Here is a 21,434-nt window from a genome sequence, read left to right as displayed (position 1 = left end):
TATGAAATTATCAAATTACCGTGGACCCCCGTTCGTTTGACCGTTTTTAATCTGAACACTTTTTAATTTGCACCCCGTTGGTTTGCACGACGTGCAAATTAAAAATGGTTCAAATGTCATTCTCAACATGACATCATTTGCTTATGCAGACAATGCGCATAAACGCGATTTGTTTGTACCGATCTAGCGTGTTAAATCTGTTTCACATTGCGTTTCCCCAACAATTATGATAGAAATCCAATCGGAGAATGAAATATTCGCTATTTCCAACTTCCAACTGAATCAAACCATCAAAACAATAACAAAGAGTAGGGCGACCAGTTCACTCAAGTTCCAGCATGTTTAGGGTTGCCAGTTGTTCAAATTAAAAACTAACCTCGTTAGTTTGCATGAGGAATCGTTCAAACGAACGGGGGTCCACTGTATCTTTACCGTAAACTTCCGGTAATATGAATTACAGCTCGTTCAGATTAAAGCACTGACGAACTAACATCCAAGCCAGGGCGCTGAACCTGCGTAAGTTTTTGTAACGCCCCTTCCTCGTTCACGTTTAAATAACTGCTCAATTTGATTACAGTCCGCGGCGCCACTTGCATTCACATTCCTGTTACAGAAAATCCCATTATGAATTACCAAAATACGGGTACATAAAACTTAAAACACAATTGAAAATACTACGTGATACTACTCTCTCCTTTTCTGGCTCAAACCCGTCGTAAATATCAGCAGCAACGTCAACGAGAATACGCACTTGGCAGTTTAAATACATTTTAGTATGGCGATACCTAGAAATACTCAGAGGTAAGAGATACGCGGAAGCAGCCATCTTGGGAGCCAATCGAGCAGCGAGAGTTGTCAAAAGGGAGCCAGTCGAACACGCATACTTTTTGCTTAAATGATTGATTAACAAGTATTGAAATAGTTATGAAATCTACTTAAGCTATTGTCACGCACTTTGAATATTATACTTGGACACAGTGTGTATAAAGCTTCGCAATGCATTTTACACTGATTAAGTTGAAAGATATATCGCTCTATTGTGCAAAATTGATGTAAACAAAACAGAAGCGGATCATGTTGAAAACAATCAAGTCACACTGCTACAGCATTTTGCTCCGCAGCAAGTGCTGGAAGTTTTTGTACACTGATGCCAAATCGTTGGCTTTAGTTTCCGCGTATCTCTTACTGGTGAGTATTTCTAGCGACCTGGACTAGGCGGTGTTTCCGCTGCTCGAAATTTACATTCTACACAAAAAATTTTACACACAAAAAAACAAAAAATTTACACATAAAATCGTTATGAATTTGATGTAACATGGATCAGCGATGCCACATAGAGCTTGCTAAGCCCAGTGCAAAAAGCTACAAAAACCTATCGTTTTTCACTCAAACGAATGTTTTTTACCGGTGTATATTATAGTTACTATATATATAGTTCGGCGGATAGAAAACCAGGCGAATTGGCATCCCTGATTTATGAAATTAAATTTGAAATTATGGTGAAATGTGCAGGTTTTTACGAAAAATAATCACTGGCGGGTGTTGAAAATGACTAGTTCTATGAAAATAAAATGTATTTTTTTAACATTACTCCTGCATTTTGGATTTTGAAAAGCTTTTGGCTCCGCTTTTGACGTTTATTTGGCTCCCGATTTTCTATCCGCCGAACTATATATATAGTAACTATAGTGTATATTCGTTCAGCTGTACATAATTTGGACACTTACAGCAAAATCAAATGGAAGTGTCCAAATTATGTACAGCTGCTGATGGGGTCCAAAATAGGTTGATTACCCTAACTGTGGGAAAACAAAAACAAACGTGTAAAATCAATGTAAAAACTAACAACAGCAACAACAAATCCCTCGTCGATATGTGCGTGCGGCAAACGTCAGCAAGCTCAATGCACTGATATTTGTACATTTATAAATTTAGGACCCACCAATTCTATTGTTTTCTGTGAGTTCTGGTTCTACTAATGTTCCTTAAATTTAGAGCAGAGTCGAAGCGTGATATTATGGCGCCCTTGGCGGAAACCCAATTTGGCGCCCCCTTGTTTCCCAAATCAGTGTTCCTTAAGGAATTCCAATTGGAATTCCAATTTTATCATATTTTTTGTATTCGTCCTTTATTCTTTGTTATTAACTTATGTATTGAAAAAGAAGACTAATTTCAGATGGCGATGAAGCCATCTATTAAAATGATTTGACGCCCTGCCAGGTAACTTTACAGCGGTTCACCTGAACCTTCGCGATGGTCGATCAGAAAAAAAACGTCGGAATATTATTCAACTGTTTCGTGGCCTTAGCGATCGCTTGGCTTTTTCACCTAAAAATTTTAGGCGAACGTTGGGAGAGTTGGTTGGGACAGCGGCTTGAACATTCTCTTCTCGTTGATCGTCAGCCACAGAAGAAATTTCTTTGGAAAGACATACTTGACGGCATCACTTATCTTCTTGGTGGAGGACGTAAAGTACTCGGTACTCTGCCAGTCGTTGCCGCCCAAGTAGTTTTCGGCACCCATTATGATCGCGACATCGTAATTCGCCGAAAAGATGTTTTTACCAGGACCTTCAGTCGTTTGCTGGGCGATTGCATGCTATTCATACACAGCCAGCGTCGACACTTCCGCATAAAAATGTCTATTTTGACGCAGTACTTCTCCACTATTTAGCCGATTCCTCCAACCTCCTGGCCCAAGGCGCGAAACGATAAGAACACCTTGCACTCGATCTTCATCTTCAGCTTCTGGTGCATGTAACGGCCGCGCACCACTGTCGGGTGGCCGGAATCAGGTTTCCGTTCAACGCTTTCGCTTTACTCGCGGGGGAGGATGTTGTAATTACCAGATTTACTCTATTTGGCGGATGCGTCACGAGTTTCTAATTCCTAGTCCGTTCTTTTTGCACAGTGCGCTCTGGTTAGAGTCCCACGCTGGCACGAGAACGATGATCGATCTCCGCTAACAATGAGATCAGACGCCATTTCGATCCGCCAATAGGATGAAAAACGGACGCTCCGGAACACTAAAAAATTTCCATTCGCAGTTATTATACGACCTAGTTCTCACCGGGATAGGGTTCCCAATCTTCCCTTGATTCGTATTCCAGCGGATACACCGTGGAGGTAGGAATATGAATTATTGGTACGCAGCACCGTAGCGTGTGGTTGATCAAAATGGCCCCCGCCAAGGGCGCTAGCTCTTGGTGGCGCCAAAAACAGCGTGCATTTCAGTAAAGCATTAGCAATATCACATGCATAAAAAAGCTATTTTGTATGCCATGTTGTCAGCTGATTTGCATGCAGCAGCCATGACGAAAACAGTCCAACAACTACGCTCGATGCTTTGTTCGTACTACCGGCTCCACTCCGGAGCGAACAAGTTGCACATGGTGAAGCTCTTCGAATCCGCTGAATAAAGCCAAACTGGCATTTACTACAACCTCTCCCGTAAGAAAGGCGAAAGCGTTGAACGAAAACCTGGTTCCGGTCGTCCGGCAGTGCTGCGCGACCTTATCGTGCAGCAGAAGCTGAAGTTGAAGACAGAGAGCAAGGTGATCTCATCGTTCCGCGCCTTGGACCGAAACGTCGGACCAACCGGTTAAACGGTGAAGAAGAACTTGGCCAAAATAGACATGTTTATGCGAAAGTGTCTGTCGAAGCTGGCTGTCTCTGAGTAGCAGGCAATCGCCCAGCGAACGGCCTGACTTGGCTTTGGCCCATCATGCCAAGAGATCGCTTGTGGCGTTGAACCGGCTGTCCTCCAACTGCAACCAATAGAAAATATTTGGGCCAAGCTCAAACGGAGCATTTATTCCAATAATTTTGTGACCAAAACGGTGAGGGAGCTGATCGCCAGGCCACGAAAGAGTTGAATAATATACCGACGTCTATCTACAGAGACTATAAATTACAGAGGCGTCGAGACACTCAAACACCGCTAAATTTTGAACGAAAGCGGAGAGTTACCTTTATTTATGATGATACTCTCCATTTTGTTTCAAAATTTTGCGGATTTTGAATGTCTCGGCTCCTCTGTAATCTACGTCTCTGTACGTCTATCCTTTGATCGGCCATAGCGATGGTTCCGGTAAAGGCACTTGGCAGGGCAGAGCGTCGAAGCATTTTTATAGAAACTTAAAAACGTTGGATTTAAGAATAATTTGTTGTTAGTTTATGATTGCAATTTGTGAAGTTAGTTCACTTTTCCAATACATGCGTTAAGTACTGCGAAGTATTAGATAAGGAGTGAATTGGAAAAAATGATAAACTTGGAGGGAACACTGATTTAAGGAACGAGGGAGCGTCAAATTGGGTTTCCGCCAAAGGCGCTACAATATAATGACGGCTCTGGGTACTGCTGATCTCCTAACATTCACAGAAGTATTCAATTACTCTCCAATGTGTTGAAGAGCCGCAAGATTAACGTCGTTACACTGCAACCTGCAAGGGGTGTGCTGGATGGGTGAGCACTAGGAGTGTGAATACGATCACTGCCCAAAACATGACATCAAGTTTGTCATCGAGGACTTCGGTTAGGAGGAGGAATACAATCTGGTGATTGGAAGGTTCAGCACACACTGACTGACCAATGATACAGACCCGTATCTTATCGATTTCGCCAAATACAAGAATTTAACCGTTCGTAGCACATTCTTCCAACGCGGACCATTGCGTAGGACCTGCGAGTGCTCGGAGTTTTCGAAAGACGAGTGCTAAGAACGTGTGTAACAGGTTTTAATGGAATTAAATGGAGCTTTTTCCTAACCTTCTCATTAATTCAGGAACTCTACCAAGGCGCTTGAAAATAATTTGACAGACAGACTGACTGTGACAGATTATTAGGGCCTCTGACAATTTTTTCTCAATTTGGAGTGGCCCAAATGGAGAATAAAGGCGTAGGGCACTCGTTACTATAATTTGTATTGAGTTTTCCAGAATGACTTGTCGTGAATTTCGGCTACAGTGCAGTGGATAAGTTGTAGGCAAAATCGATGATAGTAAAATAGCTTACAATATAGAAGCAAGGAACGGGAAGACAGAAAACCCTGCATAGTTTTTTTGTTTGAGAATTCCCAGTCGGCCCCGGCCGAAGCTTGTTTTTAAATTTGTAGCAATTTTTTAGCGTAGATTTGAAACAGTTATGTATGGGCTTTTTTTTCTCAGAGGAGGACGTTTATTGCGTTCGGGTTTGGCTCAACTCAAGCGAATTCTTTTTATGCACGTAAACAAAATAACGTATTCGGAAAGGAAAGCAAATTGGTATATCTTCCTTCATTATCTCTTTCCAATCACCTGCTTCGTCTATAAGCTACTACAGGTTAACCTTTTCGGATAGCATCACCGGACACCACCGGGTAGAAACTGGGGTGCGCACCATCTGGATTAGTTTTATTGTATTGGCGTTGTTTCGATAAAATTACGTATCCAAACAGCAAAAGAATTCAATTATCTTTGATTGTAATCGGTTGAAAAAGGGAGAAATTTTGAGCATTGTTGAACAATGCTGCTAGAGGAAACTAATATGAAATAATGTAGCTCATTGTAGACTTTTATGTTTGTATGTGATTGGAAGCCACTAATGGTCCGAAATTATATGGATCCCTGTTTGTGAGAAGTCCAGTCTAAATAGATCAAGTCTAATTTAAGAATAAAAAAAAATTGGTATGAAACTTGATTCAAAAGATACTCTTGGTCCAATCGTCCGAAGTTATTAAGTTAATTGGCTAGTACCTTTGGAATAGGTCAATTAATTACGTAAAAATACATTCTACGATTCCTTTTTGCCAGGCCAAAACATGGTTTTGTAAGGTCGGAGCTTATTTTTTGTTAACGTCTGGACACGTTAGCGATTATTGCCCTACATTTTTCGCTATGTATCCGGTGCTATGAATGCAGTGCAGATAATTGAAATAAGGAGCACATAAAATCATCCTACAGAGCGGACGTTTAATACACTTCATCAAAGTGTCCATCATGTCTTTCTACCCGCTGCAGCTGGTGGAAAATAAATTTCTTCATTTTTCGCAAAGTGGAAACCGCAACAGCTGCTGGCGGAATGGTTCGTGCGTGGTTTTTGCCGCATGACAGCTCATGGTAGAATCATTTACGACATGTCGCATCAGACGGTGTTTCCCCCAGGGCTTAATATCTAGACGGTGCACCACCGTCGTTCTTCCAGGAGCGATATTATCGACCAAACTGGAATCCCAATTCCGTCGAGCGTCGAGAACGCGGCGGAACGCTTTCACATTCGCTTACGATCTCACGGGCAGCCCAAAGTTATCGGTGATTTGTATTTATTTATGCACTTCTAATGTTCGTGGATTAGAATTTGGTTTAATTGCCAAAGCTTTCGACACACCGAAGTTAGGTACAGTGGGAGAAATCATCACTATTCTGGTACTACTTTTTGTTAAATGTGATTTCAAATTTATTTTTAGTGACTTTTACCAAACGTCGCTTAACGATGTTAGATTTTAAATGTTTTAACTTTTTTAAATCGATGTTATTTTATAATGCACTTTACTCACTGTTGCTGGTTTGGTATCCCAACTTCAAAACATCATGAGCTAAAACTTGTTTAAAAAAGAATGAGAGAATAATCAACAGTGTAAGAACAAACAACATTAATTTTATATTCTGAATTCAGAATTGCGTGGAGGTATTACACAACCGCTTTAACGTTCGAAGGACATGCAGCTCCTGTTTCTAACGTGCTTTTAACGGGAACATCAACTGTGGAGTTATGATTCAACCGTATTTTTGTTGCGTTAGGTCATGCAACCCCCATCAGGCAAACAGTGTTCCTTTCCTTTTTGAGCGTACGCATGGTAATTTATAAATATTAACTTCAACAGTGTTGATTGCATCTTCAGTTGACGGGAAAGGATGCTTGTTACGTGCGAGTGCAAGCTGAAGACAGTGGCAATCGTTGGAATTTCATTATCATTAAGCGTGACACCGAAATGGAACTTGTGTTCGTTGGTTCGTTCGTTCGTTTTGCACACTCTTTGCATAGCAAATGCTACGGAATGCTTTTCCCGCAAAACCTTACCGTAGGGTTCAACCAGTCAGCAATAACAATGTGTCCTTCATTTCGGAATTATTGTACAATCAAGCATCCCCGTTCAATGCGATCAAATTCCACGCGAACACCACCACCGGGCAGCGCGGGTGTGTCGCACCGCACGTCTTGTGCCATGTTTTCCGCGATCAATGGAAACGTGACTGTCTTCCGTCTATCTGACTTACAATCAGTAATGCTGCTGCAGTAGCTGTGGCAGGACTCGTGTCGTGCTGTACAGCCCCACGGCGACGGCAAAAACATTGACTTGCTGTGTGCGACTGGTGAAGAGAAATAAGTATGTTGGGAAAAGTTTGTTTTCCGTCCAATTTTCCGTGCCTTCCACGACGCGGTACCAGCGAATACGAGCATGACAAAGGACTATTTATTAGAGGGTATTCTTTCCCTTTGCACGGCTCTCTGCTGGCGGAACCAAGAGTGGCAGTTCTTGATAGAAACTAACAGTCAGCGGCAGGACGGTGCCGTATCGTTCTTCAAATAATGGAGGTAATTTGTTCTTTTCGTTATATTTAATAATTTTGCTGATTAAAAGTTTTTTCTTTGCATCGGGTGGTTTATATTTCGTCCGTCATCGTTTCGCTTTATTTGTTGTTGTCCTTTTCCTATTCACGTGACACATGGCTTAATTAAACCTTTTATAACGCAGGAGCAAACAGCGGCGGGTTCCGCATCGCCAGCAACCACAACCTCTGTGGCCACAGCGGGAGCCACAACGGTTCCGTCAATCGCACTGGCAGGAAGCACCGGCCTGCCACTACGCAAACAAGCTCCGAATGTTAGTGGAACTGCCAGTTCGAAAAGGGGACGCTTTTTCGGGTCTGCGTTCAATATCACCAATCGCTATCGGGCCAACAGTAGCAACTTGGGAAAGGTCAGTCTGGCCATAACCAATCTAAAGGTGATCAATAACGTACCTTTGCCGCCGCCGATCTGTGCCATGGTCTCATCTGATACGCCGCCGCTGTTGAAGTATCAACCGACCTACCAGCTGGAATCGAAGAACCCATTTAATCGGGAAGCGTGCGAGGACATCTTACGGGAATCACTGGATAAGTCCCTTCAGGGCGTTGAGTACAATTCCTACTTTGCCCCGTCGCTCTGCCAGCAAATTTGCGAGGATGTGAAGACGAAAGTTAAGGAGCTAAACTTTGACCGGTGAGTCCGTGGTGGGTGGGAATGTGGGTGAGTTGGAGCAGTGAAAGTGTTTTACTTTGTCTTCAAAGCTTTATTACCCATTATCGTAAAAATCAAGCCAAACATAAGAAATGCGTTTATCAGTTTATGTTCGATGTAACAATGTCTAGAATGGCAAGCACTTCAGATACATTGTGTACCTGGTAGATATTGGAGCAGATGTGAGCAGTAATTATGTGAGTGAAAACAAAATTTTAATACAACTAAATCTACTTGTAAGTGTAAGCCAATGCGATCCAATTTTATTTTAATACTAGCTGACCCGACAAACTTCGTATTGCCACAAATTAACCTGTGTTGTACATAAATCATGAATCTCGGATGATCTTTGTCACAATCTCGAGTTTTGCAAGCCCCCCAGTGGGCGGCGCTTCCGACGGCGGGTCACCGGCAACACTCGCGACCGTCTCGTCCTGAATGATCTAGTGTTACTATAGATAGTTTTTGTGGTCTTGTATTAACTAATGTTTTATGGAAGAGTCTCGAATTTCTCGAATTCGATTAGTTTTTGAGTTTCGCAAAAATTTCTGTTTTATTTGTATGAGAGTCCATATCCCCCTACCACAGGGGTGAGAGGTCTCTAACTATCGTAAAATAAATTCAAGACTCCAAAATCTCCCACATGCCAAATTTGGTTCCATTTTCTTGATTAGTTCTCAAGTTATAAGGAAATTTGAATTTCATTTGTATGGGAGCTCCCCTCTTAAAAGGGGAAGGGGTCGTAATTCACCATAGAAAAAATTTCTGCCATCTAAAACTCCCACATGCCAAATTTGGTTCCATTTGATTGATTAGTTCTCGAGATAAGAGGAAATTTGCATTTCATTTGTATGGAAGCCCACCCTCTTAAAGGGGAGATGGGCCATAACTCGCTTTCTAAAGAAGAGAGGGGTCTCAATTCACCATAGAAAAAAAATCTTGCGTCCAAACCCACTTACATGTCAAATTTGGTTCCATTTGCTTGATCAGTTCTCGAGTTATGAGGAAATTTGTTTTTCATTTGTATAGGAGCCCCCCCCCCTCTTAAAGTGGGGAAATCCATAGAAAATATACCATAGAAAATATTCTTGCCTACAAAAACACCCACATGATATATTTGGTTCCATTTGCTTGATTAGTTCTAGAGTTATGAGGAAATTTGTATTTCGTTTGTATGAGAGCCCCCCCTCTTAAGAAGGTAAGGGGTCCTAATTCATCATAGAAAAAATGGTTGCCTCCAAAAACACCCACATGCCAAATATGGTTCCATTTGCTTGATTAGTTCTCGAATTATGACGAAAATTGTATTTTATTTGTGTAGAAGCACCCCCTCTTAAAGTTGGGAGGGGTCCTAATTCACCATAGAAAATATTTTTGCCTCCAGAAACCTCCACATGCCAAATTTGGTTCTATTTGCTTGATTAGTTCTCGAGTTATGAGGAAATTTGAATTTCATTTGTATAGGAGCCCCCCCTTTTAAAGTGGGTAGGGGTCCCAATTCATCATAGAAAAAATTTTTGTCTCCAAAAACACCCACGTGCCAAATTTGGTTCCATTTGCTTGATTAGTTCTCGAGTTATGAGGAAATTTGTATTTCGTTTGTCTAGGAGCCCCCCCTCTTAAAGTTGGGAGGGGTTCTAATTCACTATAGAAAATATTCTTCCCATCGAAAACTTTCACATGCCAAATTTGGTTTCATTTGCTTGATTAGCTCTCGAGTTATGAGGAAATTTGTATTTCATTTGTATAGGAGCCCCCCCCCTCCTAAAGTGAGGAGGGGTCCCAGGTCATCATAGAAAAAAATTTTGTCTACAAAAACACCCACGTGTCAAATTTGGTTCCATTTGCTTGATTAGTTCTCGAGTTATGAGGAAATTTGTATTTCGTTTGTATAGGAGCCCCCCCTCTTAAAGTGAGGAGGGGTCCTTATTCACCATAGAAAATATTCATGCCCTCGAAAACTTTCACGTGCCAAATTTGGTTCCATTTGCTTGATTAGTTCTTCAGTTATGAGGATATTTGTATATCATGTGTATAAGATCCCCCCCTCCTAAAACGGGGAGGGGTCCCAATTCATCACAGAAAAAATTTTTGTCTCCAAAAACACCCACATGCCAAATTTGGTTCCATTTGCTTAATTACTTCTCGAGTTATGAGGCAAATTGTGTTTCTTTGGTACAGGAGCCCCCCCCTCTTAAAGTGGGGAGGGGTCCTAATTTACTATAGAAAATATTCTTGCCCTCGAAAACCTTCACATGCCAAATTTGGTTCCATTTGCTTGATTAGTTCTCGAGTTATGAGGAAATTTGTATTTCATTTATATAGGAGCCCCCCCCCCTCCTAAAGTGAGGAGGGGTCCCAGGTCATCATAGAAAAAAATTTTGTCTCCAAAAACACCCACGTGTCAAATTTGGTTCCATTTGCTTGATTAGTTCTCGAGTTATGAGGAAATTTGTATTTCGTTTGTATAGGAGCCCCCCCTCTTAAAGTGGGGAGGGGTCCTTATTCACCATAGAAAATATTCATGCCCTCGAAAACTTTCACGTGCCAAATTTTGTTCCATTTGCTTGATTAGTTCTTCAGTTATGAGGATATTTGTAAATCATGTGTATAGGATCCCCCCCTCCTAAAACGGGGAGGGGTCCCAATTCATCACAGAAAAAATTTTTGTCTCCAAAAACACCCACATGCCAAATTTGGTTCCATTTGCTTAATTACTTCTCGAGTTATGAGGCAAATTGTGTTTCTTTGGTACAGGAGCCCCCCCTCTTAAAGTGGGGAGGGGTCCTAATTTACTATAGAAAATATTCTTGCCCTCAAAAACCTTCACATGCCAAATTTGGTTCCATTTGCTTGATTAGTTCTCGAGTTATGAGGAAATTTGTATGGAAGCCCCCCCTTTTAAAGAGGAGAGGAGTTATAATTCCCCTAATAAAGAGGGGAGGGGTCTCAATTTACCATAGAATAAATTCTTGTCACCGAAAACACCCACATGCCAAATTTTGTTCTATTTGCTTGATTAGTTGTCGAGTTATGCAGAAATTTGTGTTTCATTTGTATGGGAACCCCCCCTCTTAGTGGGGGGAGGGGTTTCTAACCATCACTAAAACCTTTCCTGGCCCCAAAATACCTCTACATGCATATTTTCATGCCGATTGGTTCAGTAGTTTTCGATTCTATAAGGAACATACGGACAGACAGACAGACAGACAGACAGACAGACAGACAGACAGACAGAAATCCTTCTTTATAGGTATAGATTTACCACTAAATTGGGCTTCAATTTGGACTTAAAGCTTAATTGCCTAGAACTTCACCATAAAACTTAATTTGTAGTGATTTAAATGTGAAGTAAGAAATTTGGACCAGAAGTTGTACTTCGAATTAGACATAAAATCGGACTTAAGAATTTTAAGATTTTTGTTTTGAAATTTGATTTAAAGTTGAAATCGGACAAGAAATTGGATTTGAAACCATACTCAAAGCTGAATTTAAAATTGGAATTGAAATTGGACGTTAATTGGATTTAAATTGGACTTGGAATTCGAAATTAGAACATTCGCAATTAGACTTGATATTTAAATTCAAATTTAACTAGAAATTGAATTTGAAACCAAAGTTTAAACATGACCTAAAATTGGAAGGTAATGAGGCTTGAAATTGTGCTTAAAGGTGGACATGGAAATGGACTAGAAGTTGAACTCGATGTTGGACATTAACTGAGACCTGAATTTGGACATGGATACAAAATTAGACACAAAATAGGGTAACGGATCCATATTTCGCCACCTTTATCCAAAAAATTTACATGAAACGAAACAGAACAAGGTTTTATAAGTTCAGATATTTGATAACATGAAAATATTATACTTCGGACATATCTTTTACTGATTCAATCATCATATTCATACTAAATTGTGTATTTTTCTCGTTTGATTGATTATTTAAATGTGTATTCTGGGTCCATACTTCGCCACCCAGTTGCCAAATTTCGCCAGCCTCTGGACCCAAATTTCGCCACTTTAGAAAAACCCGATTTAAATAGATTTTAATGTTAAATTTATAAATGAATTCTCTATATTCTTAATAAACCCAGTTGTTGAATAGATTTTGCATCGTTTTCAAGTGATTGTTTATGAAACGTTTTTGAAATCCAATAAAAATACCAATAAACCACAAATAAACCAATAAAAAGCAGCAAAATAGGAGAAATATTTTTACATATTGAATAAAATTCTCTCATAAAGTAACTTAATTTTCTCTGTCTCCGGTAAATATATGCGAATCGAAATTCCGGTCAAATAGCAATTGTATCATATAGGCCTTAGGAAACTCTAAGTAAAGCGACGGCATTTTATTCAAGCAATTAAAAAGAATTCAAAATATTTTCTTCTGTATTAACCCCTCTAAGGTCTACATCATTTACAGCATCACAAAATCCACTAAAAAGGTTGTAACATTTTTATCTTTCAATATTTTTTATGCCACCAAATTTGGGGGATTTCCCGAATATCTTCTATTTTCTATAGAGATAATGGCCATATATCTTATGACCCCGGCGTTATTCCGGAGTTCCCTGGGGTACCGTGACATGGCTTTTTTTAGATGAAGAAGCCAAATATTTGAAATTTGTTTGAAATCTGTTGATTTTTGTAACCATATCATCGTGGACGTATCAGTTGCTTTGCCGCAGCTACAAGCCATGGTGCGCACCATCCGAATAAAAAAAAAAAAAAAATTTTGGCAACTTTATCTAAAAAAGCCATGTCACGGTCCCCCAAGCAACTCCGGAATAATTCCGGGACCATAAGACATATAGCCATTATCTACAGATATTATGAAAATAGAAAAGATTTTCGGGACATCCCCAAAATTTGGTGAAAAAATATTGAAAGATACAAAAGTTTTTAAAAATACCATTTTAGTGAATTTTGCGATGCTAAAAATGATGTAGACCTTAAGTGGTTAAGGCAATTCATAAGTTAAAAATATTAAGAATCAAAGCACCTTGAATCTACTTAAGCATGACTTTCTCCTAATATTTTCTGTCAAATTGTCAAATTGTATTAGGGGGAAGTCTTCTATGGCCGGACAGGCCTCTATACCCGGACACTAGCGATTTCTCAAAAGTAAAGAATGATAAAAATATTTGGAAAGAATAGGACAATAGTACCGTTTAAGCACTATTGTTCCATTTTTTTCAAATATTTTTATCATTTTTTACTTTTGAGAAATTGCCAGTGTCCGGCCATACAGACTTCCCCCTAATCGCACTTTCCATTAATCACAAAAAAACGCCATTAAATTTACTGTTACAAACTTCGCCGACTTTAACTACACTTTATTCAAACACGATTTTCCCTGTGAAACACTTCGTTTAATTTTAAAAACGTGTTTTGTATTCCCGAAGATTCCACAACAAAAATTCACTTGTCGTCCCTTTAGCATTGAATAGCAAGGAATTTCGTGGAGTCAATGGCACTGAAATCCAACTGATGAAGTAATAAAAGTCTTAATCCACTTTTAAAACTTTGTACCGTTAGGAAAACTATAATATTCAAGATAAATGATCGATATTTAGTCAACTAACTTTTTTTATTGATTTTGTTCTAATTTCTGCAATTTTATAAAAGAAATCACATAACTAGAGACCATACAACGAAAACGGGTTTAAAAAAAATCAAGTGGCGAAATTTGGATCCATGACTAAAAATGGATACCATATTTCGCCACTTTAATTTTGATGAATTTTTCAAAATTGTCCAAGGTTTAAAGTGAAATCGGTATAAAATCAGTTGAAATATTGTACATAGAAGCATATTAGTCAAGAATACTTGAATAATGAAACAGTTTGAGTACATTTTTCCCCATTAGTATTTTCGCCTCTCGTTTTGATTTTGTAAAAAAATATACACTAAGTATGAGATGATATTTTCAAATAGTAAGTAATACATGATATATTAATAACAAGCCAAAGGTATTAATTATTTTTGGTAGTACATGCCCTTAAATTTACCAGTTCGTCAAATAATTTCTTTTGAGTCGACCAAAAATATGCAAAAAAGCTTTGGATTCATCAAACTGGCGAAATATGGCTCCTGGCGAAATATGGATCCTTTACCCTATATAGCTTGAAATTAGGATTGATATATTTTGAATTACTCTTTCACACATTTTACCACTTTTATGTTCCTTTTTCTTCTTTTCCAGTCTCGTTTTCCATATTTTGTACAATTTATTTCGGTTTTTGCTCTCAATTTTTTTCTTATTCGGTCTGTTTTCCTCTGTTTCTACCGTTTTTCTTTTTTTTCTGTCTTGTGTTTTCTGTTTCATTCCTCCGTTTTTTTATCGTTTCCTGTTCCACTTTTTTTTGTTTTTAGTCTTGGTTTTCTCTGTTTTTAACCCATTTTTTATAATTTTCTTTTTCGTTCTCTGTTATCTTTTCTCTTCATTTCTTTTAATTTGCCCTTTCCAGTTTTCGTCTTTTGTAAACCTTCCTCCTTCTCGTTTTTCGTCTTTGTCTGGTCCGCTTTTCATCTTTTAGATGCCCCTTTTTATCTCTTTTAGATGCCCCGTTTTTTTCTATTAGGTTTTTTATCCCATTTTACACTCCCAATCTCATTCCCTTTTTTCTCATCATTTTGCTTTTATATCGGGCTTCCTCTCTCTCTCTCTCTCTCTCTCTCTCTCTCTCTCTCTCTCTCTCTCTCTCTCTCTCTCTCTGGGTTTCTCTAGTTTACTGTTTTGTTTATTCTTTCTTTTCTCGTTTTCATTTCCGTTTCCCCGCCTTTCCTACCAAGTTTTTTTCTTTGTCTATCCCGTCTTCCCTCTATTTGTCTCGTTTTCTTTCATTTTCTCTTCCATTTTTCATTTTCCACGGTTTCCTCTTTCTCTTGATTTCTTGTCCCATTTTTCGCTCTCTGCAGTCCTGATTTTCGTCTCGTTCTCTTTTCTGTTTCGCTTTTTGTCGATCTTTCAGGCCCTCTTTCCTTTTCTATTTAGGGTTTTTTCCTCTTTTCCAGTCTCGTTTTTTTGTTTTCTCTCCTAATAACTACTCTTCTATTACTTTATTTTCGTTTGTTCCGTTCTTTCTTTTATTATGTTCTGCATTTCCTTCTTATCAGTCACGTTCTGTTTTTTCATTTGTCCCGTTTGTCTTCCATTTTTCATTTTTTTTTCTTCATTTTCCTCTTTTTCTGTTCTCCTTTCTTAATTTTCCTGCTCCCGTTCCCCTTTGCTATTGCGTTTTTCCCCTTTCTGCTCCGTTTTTTTTCTTTTTCAGTCCGGGTTGTCTTCATCTTTCTCGTTTTCCTTTTTCTTTATCATTTTTTCCCATCCCTTCTTCTTCTTTTTCTGTCCAGTCTCCTTTTTTTTGCCTAATTTTCCCATTTTTTCCGTTTTCTTTTCCATTGTGTCACGATTTTTCTTCCATTCTTTCGTTTTTTATGCCAATTTTTTTCTCACTCTGTCTCTCTCGTGCGCGTTTTCCCTCTTTGTCTATCCCGTCTTCTCTCTATTTGTATCGTTTTCTATCATTTTCTCTTCCGTTCTTCTTTCTTTCTGCCCACGGTTTCCTCTTTCTCTTGTTTTCTTGTTCCATTTTTCGCTCTTTTCAGTCCTGATTTTCGTCTCGTTCTCTTTTCTGACCCTCTTTCCCCCTCTATTTAGGGTTTTTTCCTCTTTTCCAGTCTCGTTTTTTTGTTTTCTGTCTTAATAACTACTCTTCTATTACTTTATTTTCGTTTGTTCCGTTCTTTCTTTTATTATGTTCTGCATTTCCTTCTTATCAGTCACGTTCTGTTTTTTCATTTGTCCCGTTTGTCTTCCATTTTTCATTTTTTTTTCTTCATTTTCCTCTTTTTCTGTTCTCCTTTCTTAATTTTCCTGCTCCCGTTCCCCTTTGCTATTCCATTTTCCCCTTTTTGCTCCGATTTTTCTCTTTTTCTGTCCGGGTTGTCTACATCTTTCTCGTTTTCTTTTTCATTTATCATTTTTCTTTATAATTTTTTTCTCATCCCTTCTCTTTCTTTTTCTGTCCTGTCTCCTCTTTTTTGCTTAATTTTCCCATCTTTTATCGTTTTCTTCTTACCATTTTTTTCCGTTTTCTTTTCCATTGTGTCATGATTTTTCTTCCATTTTTTATGCCTATTTTTTTCTCTCTCTCTCTGTCTCTCTCGTGCGCATTTTTCCTCTTTTACTATCCGCTTTACCGTTTGTACAGCTCTGCCTCGTATCCATCCGTTCTCTGTTCCGTTTTTCTTTTTCTCCTCCAAGAGCAGCAAGAGATGGATTACCTTTACCATCGGTAATCCATCCGTGAAGATAGGGTTGATTTTTAGCATGAAATTGAAATTTACAAAGAGAGCCTAAGAAAGAGAGAGAAAAAGATAGTTGCCAAGAAAGCGTTGAAAAACAGAAATAAATGAAAATGAAAGAGGATGAGAAGGAGAGTGAAAGAAAAAAGAGAGTGAGAGATAGATAGACAGAATGAGAGATAGATAGACATTATGAGAGTATAAGAGACAAAATGAAAGAATGAGAGACATAATAAGAGAATTGAGAGACACAATGTGAGAATTGAGAGACAGAATGAGAGATTTGAGAGACGGAATCAAAGAATTGAGAGACAGAATGAGAGAAAGAGAGATTGAAATATATAGGAACGGCCTGGGCCTGCTGTCGGAAATTAAGACATATCGCATATAAACCTGTTCTAAGTTCAATGAAGCAATGGTAAGTAAGGACAGCATTCGTCCGGGCGACCGAGCCGGTCGAAGGTAATAAATGTTTGATTTTTCGCACTGTATTATCACCGGTGCTTTGTTCATATCCCTTTATTGTCACTGTTTTGTTCGAATTCCATGAAATAATATACAACCTCATCTGCTAATTGAAGTATATGCATAACGCATGCATAAAAAATGGACTGTATTTAGCGATTTTTCATGTGATTACCCAGCTAGCAACCCTATTGCGAACCGGAAAAAATCTGACCACGCTATTTGCTGATTTGCAGCAGCTACGCTCGATGTTTTGTTCGCACTACCAGCTCTACCTCGGCGCGAAGACGTTGGATATCGTGACTGCGGATCGCACTGCGTTTTTGCCGGATATAGCCGGGAAATAATTGATTTCTGAGATTTCAAAAGCTGTTTTTATGCTCAACACAATTGCAATGCTTATGATTTCTTTTTTCATTTCATTATTTTCATCTATAAGAACACAATGAATATATTTTTGTGAACATAAGTTTTATTTCGAACATAAGAACTGCTTCTGAAATCTCAAAAATCGATGATTCGTGCTTGAATCTTGAGGACCATAAGCGAATATTTTTTTAAATTGGATATCTTTCCCTGATCTCGGTTCTATAGACTTTTCTGCCTATTTTGATACTAATTTAGTACGGATGCGATCACGGAAAGTGGATCAAAAAGAACCTGACTCACATATATGAATATTCCAGTTTGCAAAAAAGTCTCTAAAATCGAAATCAAGAATAAAAATTTCTGATTTTTGCAAAAATCCTCTTAAGCATGTTGTTGAAGTACATGTATTCGCAGTATTGTTATTTATGTGCTTCTATTGCATAAAATAAATTAAAGCTGGAAATTGATGTTTTTTTATGAATTGCTAAAAGTGATCATTCTACATTCTCAAGCAAGATGATCCAGTGAAATGAAGCAGGATTGAAAATAAATCAGGGTTCTAATCGGTAAATTTTTAACTCTTTTTAGATTTCAGAAATGCCTGGGATTTTACACAATAGATGTAACTTTTACAATACAGATATGTTGATGAAGGAAATGGTAGAAGAAAGCGATAAAATTAAAGTTGTGAATAGTATCAATAGTATCACTGGATTCGATCACAACAGAGGACTCTACTTCTGCTTATATAATTCGCCGATAATTTGCCTGCGTCCCCCCAATATTTAGTGGACGTTAAACGATACTTGGGTGTATTTATGGCTCTTCAGTAGCGATCAACATGAAATCAAACTTTATCTGAGTAGAGGCTCCTAATTTGTCCACTTGTAATTACTTGGTTAAGGCGGTGTATAAAACATCAATTCAAAAATGCGAGAAACAGAGCCTCCGCAGCCTTTCATTAGCAGAACGGCGGTATCTTCAATTTGTGTTCACTCCAACTTTAAACTGTACTCTATTTAATTAAGTGTCACCATTATCAAGCTGCCTGGTTTTGACTCTTAATGTGCTTGACTAGAAACTTTCTTACTCGTTTTGCTCTTGCGAATTTTGTTTCGCGTTTACAAAACTCCTCTTAGATTTATTCCAACTGCTTCCACCCACAAGCAAAGCACAGTTCAGTCTAGATGCTACGTTCCGTTTTCGAAACTTGACCTTCTGGTTTTGTTCAACAGATTCTTCGCAGCCAGCTATTGGAGTATAGGACAATTGCGGGGCTAGTACCTCTCCCGGCCGAGATTCGAACATACGACGACTGACTTGTTAGTTCAACGTCATACCTCGAAGCCAACTAGGTGGAAGCAGTCCTCCACCCACACCTGTTTCAAAACATTTCCTATTTTGGTGCTTGAATTAAACAAAAATTCATTGTTAGACCCGGCTCCTTGTACTGCTTACAATGAGTCGCATAAACGAAAAAGTAAACGGTAAGCAAATGGTTTAACGCGATGTAAAACAAAATGCGAAGACAATTTTGTCTACTAGGAAAGCACCCACCGAAAATTCCATGTGAAAATTTTATCCTGCTCCATCGCCAACGACAGTCTCCTTCCGCTAAGGAAAACCTATTTAACTTGACTTCGCAACCACATCTTATCGTACGGGAGTATGCAGGCTTTGTCGAAGCATATCTCCATTCTGGGGCGAATTGCTTGTTTGCAGCATAATCATCTGAATACATATTGTCTTAAAGCAAGCTTACCCGTTTCCTATCGTATTACGTAAAACTCTCTCTACGCCCCGAAGCGAAGTCAGACTGGGCTGTGCTGGCTGGCTGCAGCTGTATGGGATGTCAACGCGGTAGTGTTACGCGCTTACTGGCATTACAAGAATGCGCCCGCTCTTTCGCTTCCGAATGCTTTATCCTTCGGGATGCTGTGCTGTGGATGTTTGTTGGGTGATCTTGATTTTTGCCCGGCCCTGATTAGTGTGCACACGTTTCGACTGCCAGTGGGATGCCATCATGGCGTAATGCTTTATCGGCGTTTTCGTACCGTTTTGCCAAATCGTTGCGACTATCTAGAGTGTTCTTCCGAGTCAGGTGTAATATTAGACGAAGAAAAGGTGTAACTCAATAAAGTTTAAATAATGGGAATTATTTTAATTTGAATATAATAAAAAAGTAATAATACGGAACAAATTTTCGTTTCAGATATAAAATTGTCGTTACTGTTACGATGGGTGAACGCTACATGCAGGGAATCAAAATGATGTCTGAATGCTTGTGGGATCCGCAACGTGATAACTGTGCATCTTGTATTTATGATTCATCACCTAGTCTGTTTGCTGTCGCTACGATTTATGCTATCTATTTCGATTGAATCCGCGGTTTGTTATTTCTTGAGTCTAAAGCCAGTTCTGTTAACATGATATTGTTGAAATATAAGCCATCATATCGGAAGAATATTGCGTTTTATTTTATTTATAGTTTAATGTTCAGTTCTGTTCTCCACTGTCGCAACGGATGCTCTTTGGAAAGTTAGACACAACCAGGTAATTTGTTTTATCATTAGCTTTTCGATCTTTCTTCTTCAATATAAAAGCAAAAGTAAAGCCTTGGTGCTACATTCCCCGCTTTCGGAACTTGACCTTTTGTTTTTATGCGACGGACTTCGCTGCCAACTGCTAGAGTCTTCTTCAATATATATATTCATTGAAAAAGGTGAATCCAAAATTGAGCCATAATGACAGTTTGGTTTCGATAAAATAAGGCAGTTCGAAAGCGATCACTTTTGCGTGACTGAAATTATGGCCTGGCGATTATGATATCACCGCATCTGTCACTGGAATTGTTGAACAGTTTGAGAGTTAGAGTTTTCCACGGAATCTGTGGTACTACTTTCTTCCTGGGATACTATTTAAAATATTACAAAAAGAAGTATAAAAAAGTTTCTTAGTCTTTCAAACAAAGCGAGATTAGGTAAACAGTATTTTCTCATTATCATTGAATTCAATTTTATCTTCGTTACAAGCCTACAGCCTAAAATATTACATTTTGACGCGATGTATTTAGGATTAGGTAAGGCCATCAGCAACAACATGGTTACGGCGCGCCGTTGCTTCATTGAGATTCTCGAGCAACTGGCAGCTTGTTTTTAGTTATAATATTAATAGCTTCGTTTGTATTCGCCAGCTTACCTTCACCGTGTTCTATCTGCTTTTCGAATCATCCTTTTGTTGGCCCAGTGAGCGCCGTAATCCGGTTCACATCATTATCGGCGTAAAATTGAAGAATATTTCTTTCTTATCACTCTATGCGTCCTGTTAGGGGGTGGTGTTTTGGTAGTTGACATTTTTCTCACCTGCCTTCGCCTTGCAGATAGAGTTATTAATCTTTTGCTGTGCAGATAGAGGAGATGACAAATTTATGATTTTTCTCTTTCTTTTTAACATGCTCGACAAAATCGATTCGAAGTCGGTCTAGAACCAGAAAACCAAGTTTCGAAAAGCAATGTAACATCAAGGTTTAATGCCGAAGTCAACCTAAAATAACTGATGTAGGTACCCAAATTACCATATTAAAAATAGCATCATGGTAGACCGGCTAGTAAGCTGGTTTATTTCGGTTTTTTGTTTTATTTTCATTACACTGATCCAAATATAGAGGAAGGCAAGCAGCAACGTAGCTAGAGTGGGTGGGAAAAACAGACCAACCCGTCTTGAATCCCAGTCATGTAAAAAAGGCTCGTGTAGCGTTTCTTGAAGGACGTATCAGCTCGAATGTGGTGATATTGGTGTACGAGAGAAAGGATGCTGATTGTAAAAATATTTATATAATATATTGTACATCCACTTTATATAACGCAATGTAGAAATAGAACATGTTTTGATAGCCCAAAGTTAAACAATATCCTAGAACTTTACATTGTTTTTCTTGATTTTTTTTAAAATATGTTTTATTCTTATTTCTGGATGAAAATGTTACACTCTGACTTTATTTTTATTCCTGAACTAATATCTCACAAT

The 21,434-nt window shown here is 38.7% G+C and overlaps 1 protein-coding gene across 1 annotated transcript; it reads left to right on the top strand.

Moving 5' to 3' along the window:
• Window positions 1-7,566: 7,566 nt before the first annotated feature.
• On the top strand, window positions 7,567-19,849 carry LOC128736675 (dynein light chain Tctex-type 5-like). The gene is made up of 3 exons (XM_053831164.1): window positions 7,567-7,572; window positions 7,733-8,241; window positions 19,621-19,849. Exons 1-3 carry the CDS (start codon window positions 7,567-7,569, stop codon window positions 19,787-19,789), a joined length of 684 nt encoding a protein of 227 aa, XP_053687139.1. The 3' UTR covers window positions 19,790-19,849.
• The last annotated feature ends 1,585 nt before the right edge of the window (window positions 19,850-21,434 follow it).

This window comes from Sabethes cyaneus, chromosome 2 (assembly GCF_943734655.1).
Source record: "Sabethes cyaneus chromosome 2, idSabCyanKW18_F2, whole genome shotgun sequence".
In the NCBI taxonomy this organism is placed as follows: Eukaryota; Metazoa; Arthropoda; class Insecta; order Diptera; family Culicidae; genus Sabethes; species Sabethes cyaneus.
The sequence above is the reverse complement of the archived record's forward strand: the minus strand, read 5'-3'. Positions and strand labels throughout refer to the sequence as shown.

Excerpts from the sequence above, each read along its gene's own strand:
- LOC128736675 (XM_053831164.1), top strand. Across the intron at positions 8,242-19,620 it reads AAGGAGCTAAACTTTGACCG|ATATAAAATTGTCGTTACTG; the intron begins GTGAGTCCGTGG and ends TTTTCGTTTCAG.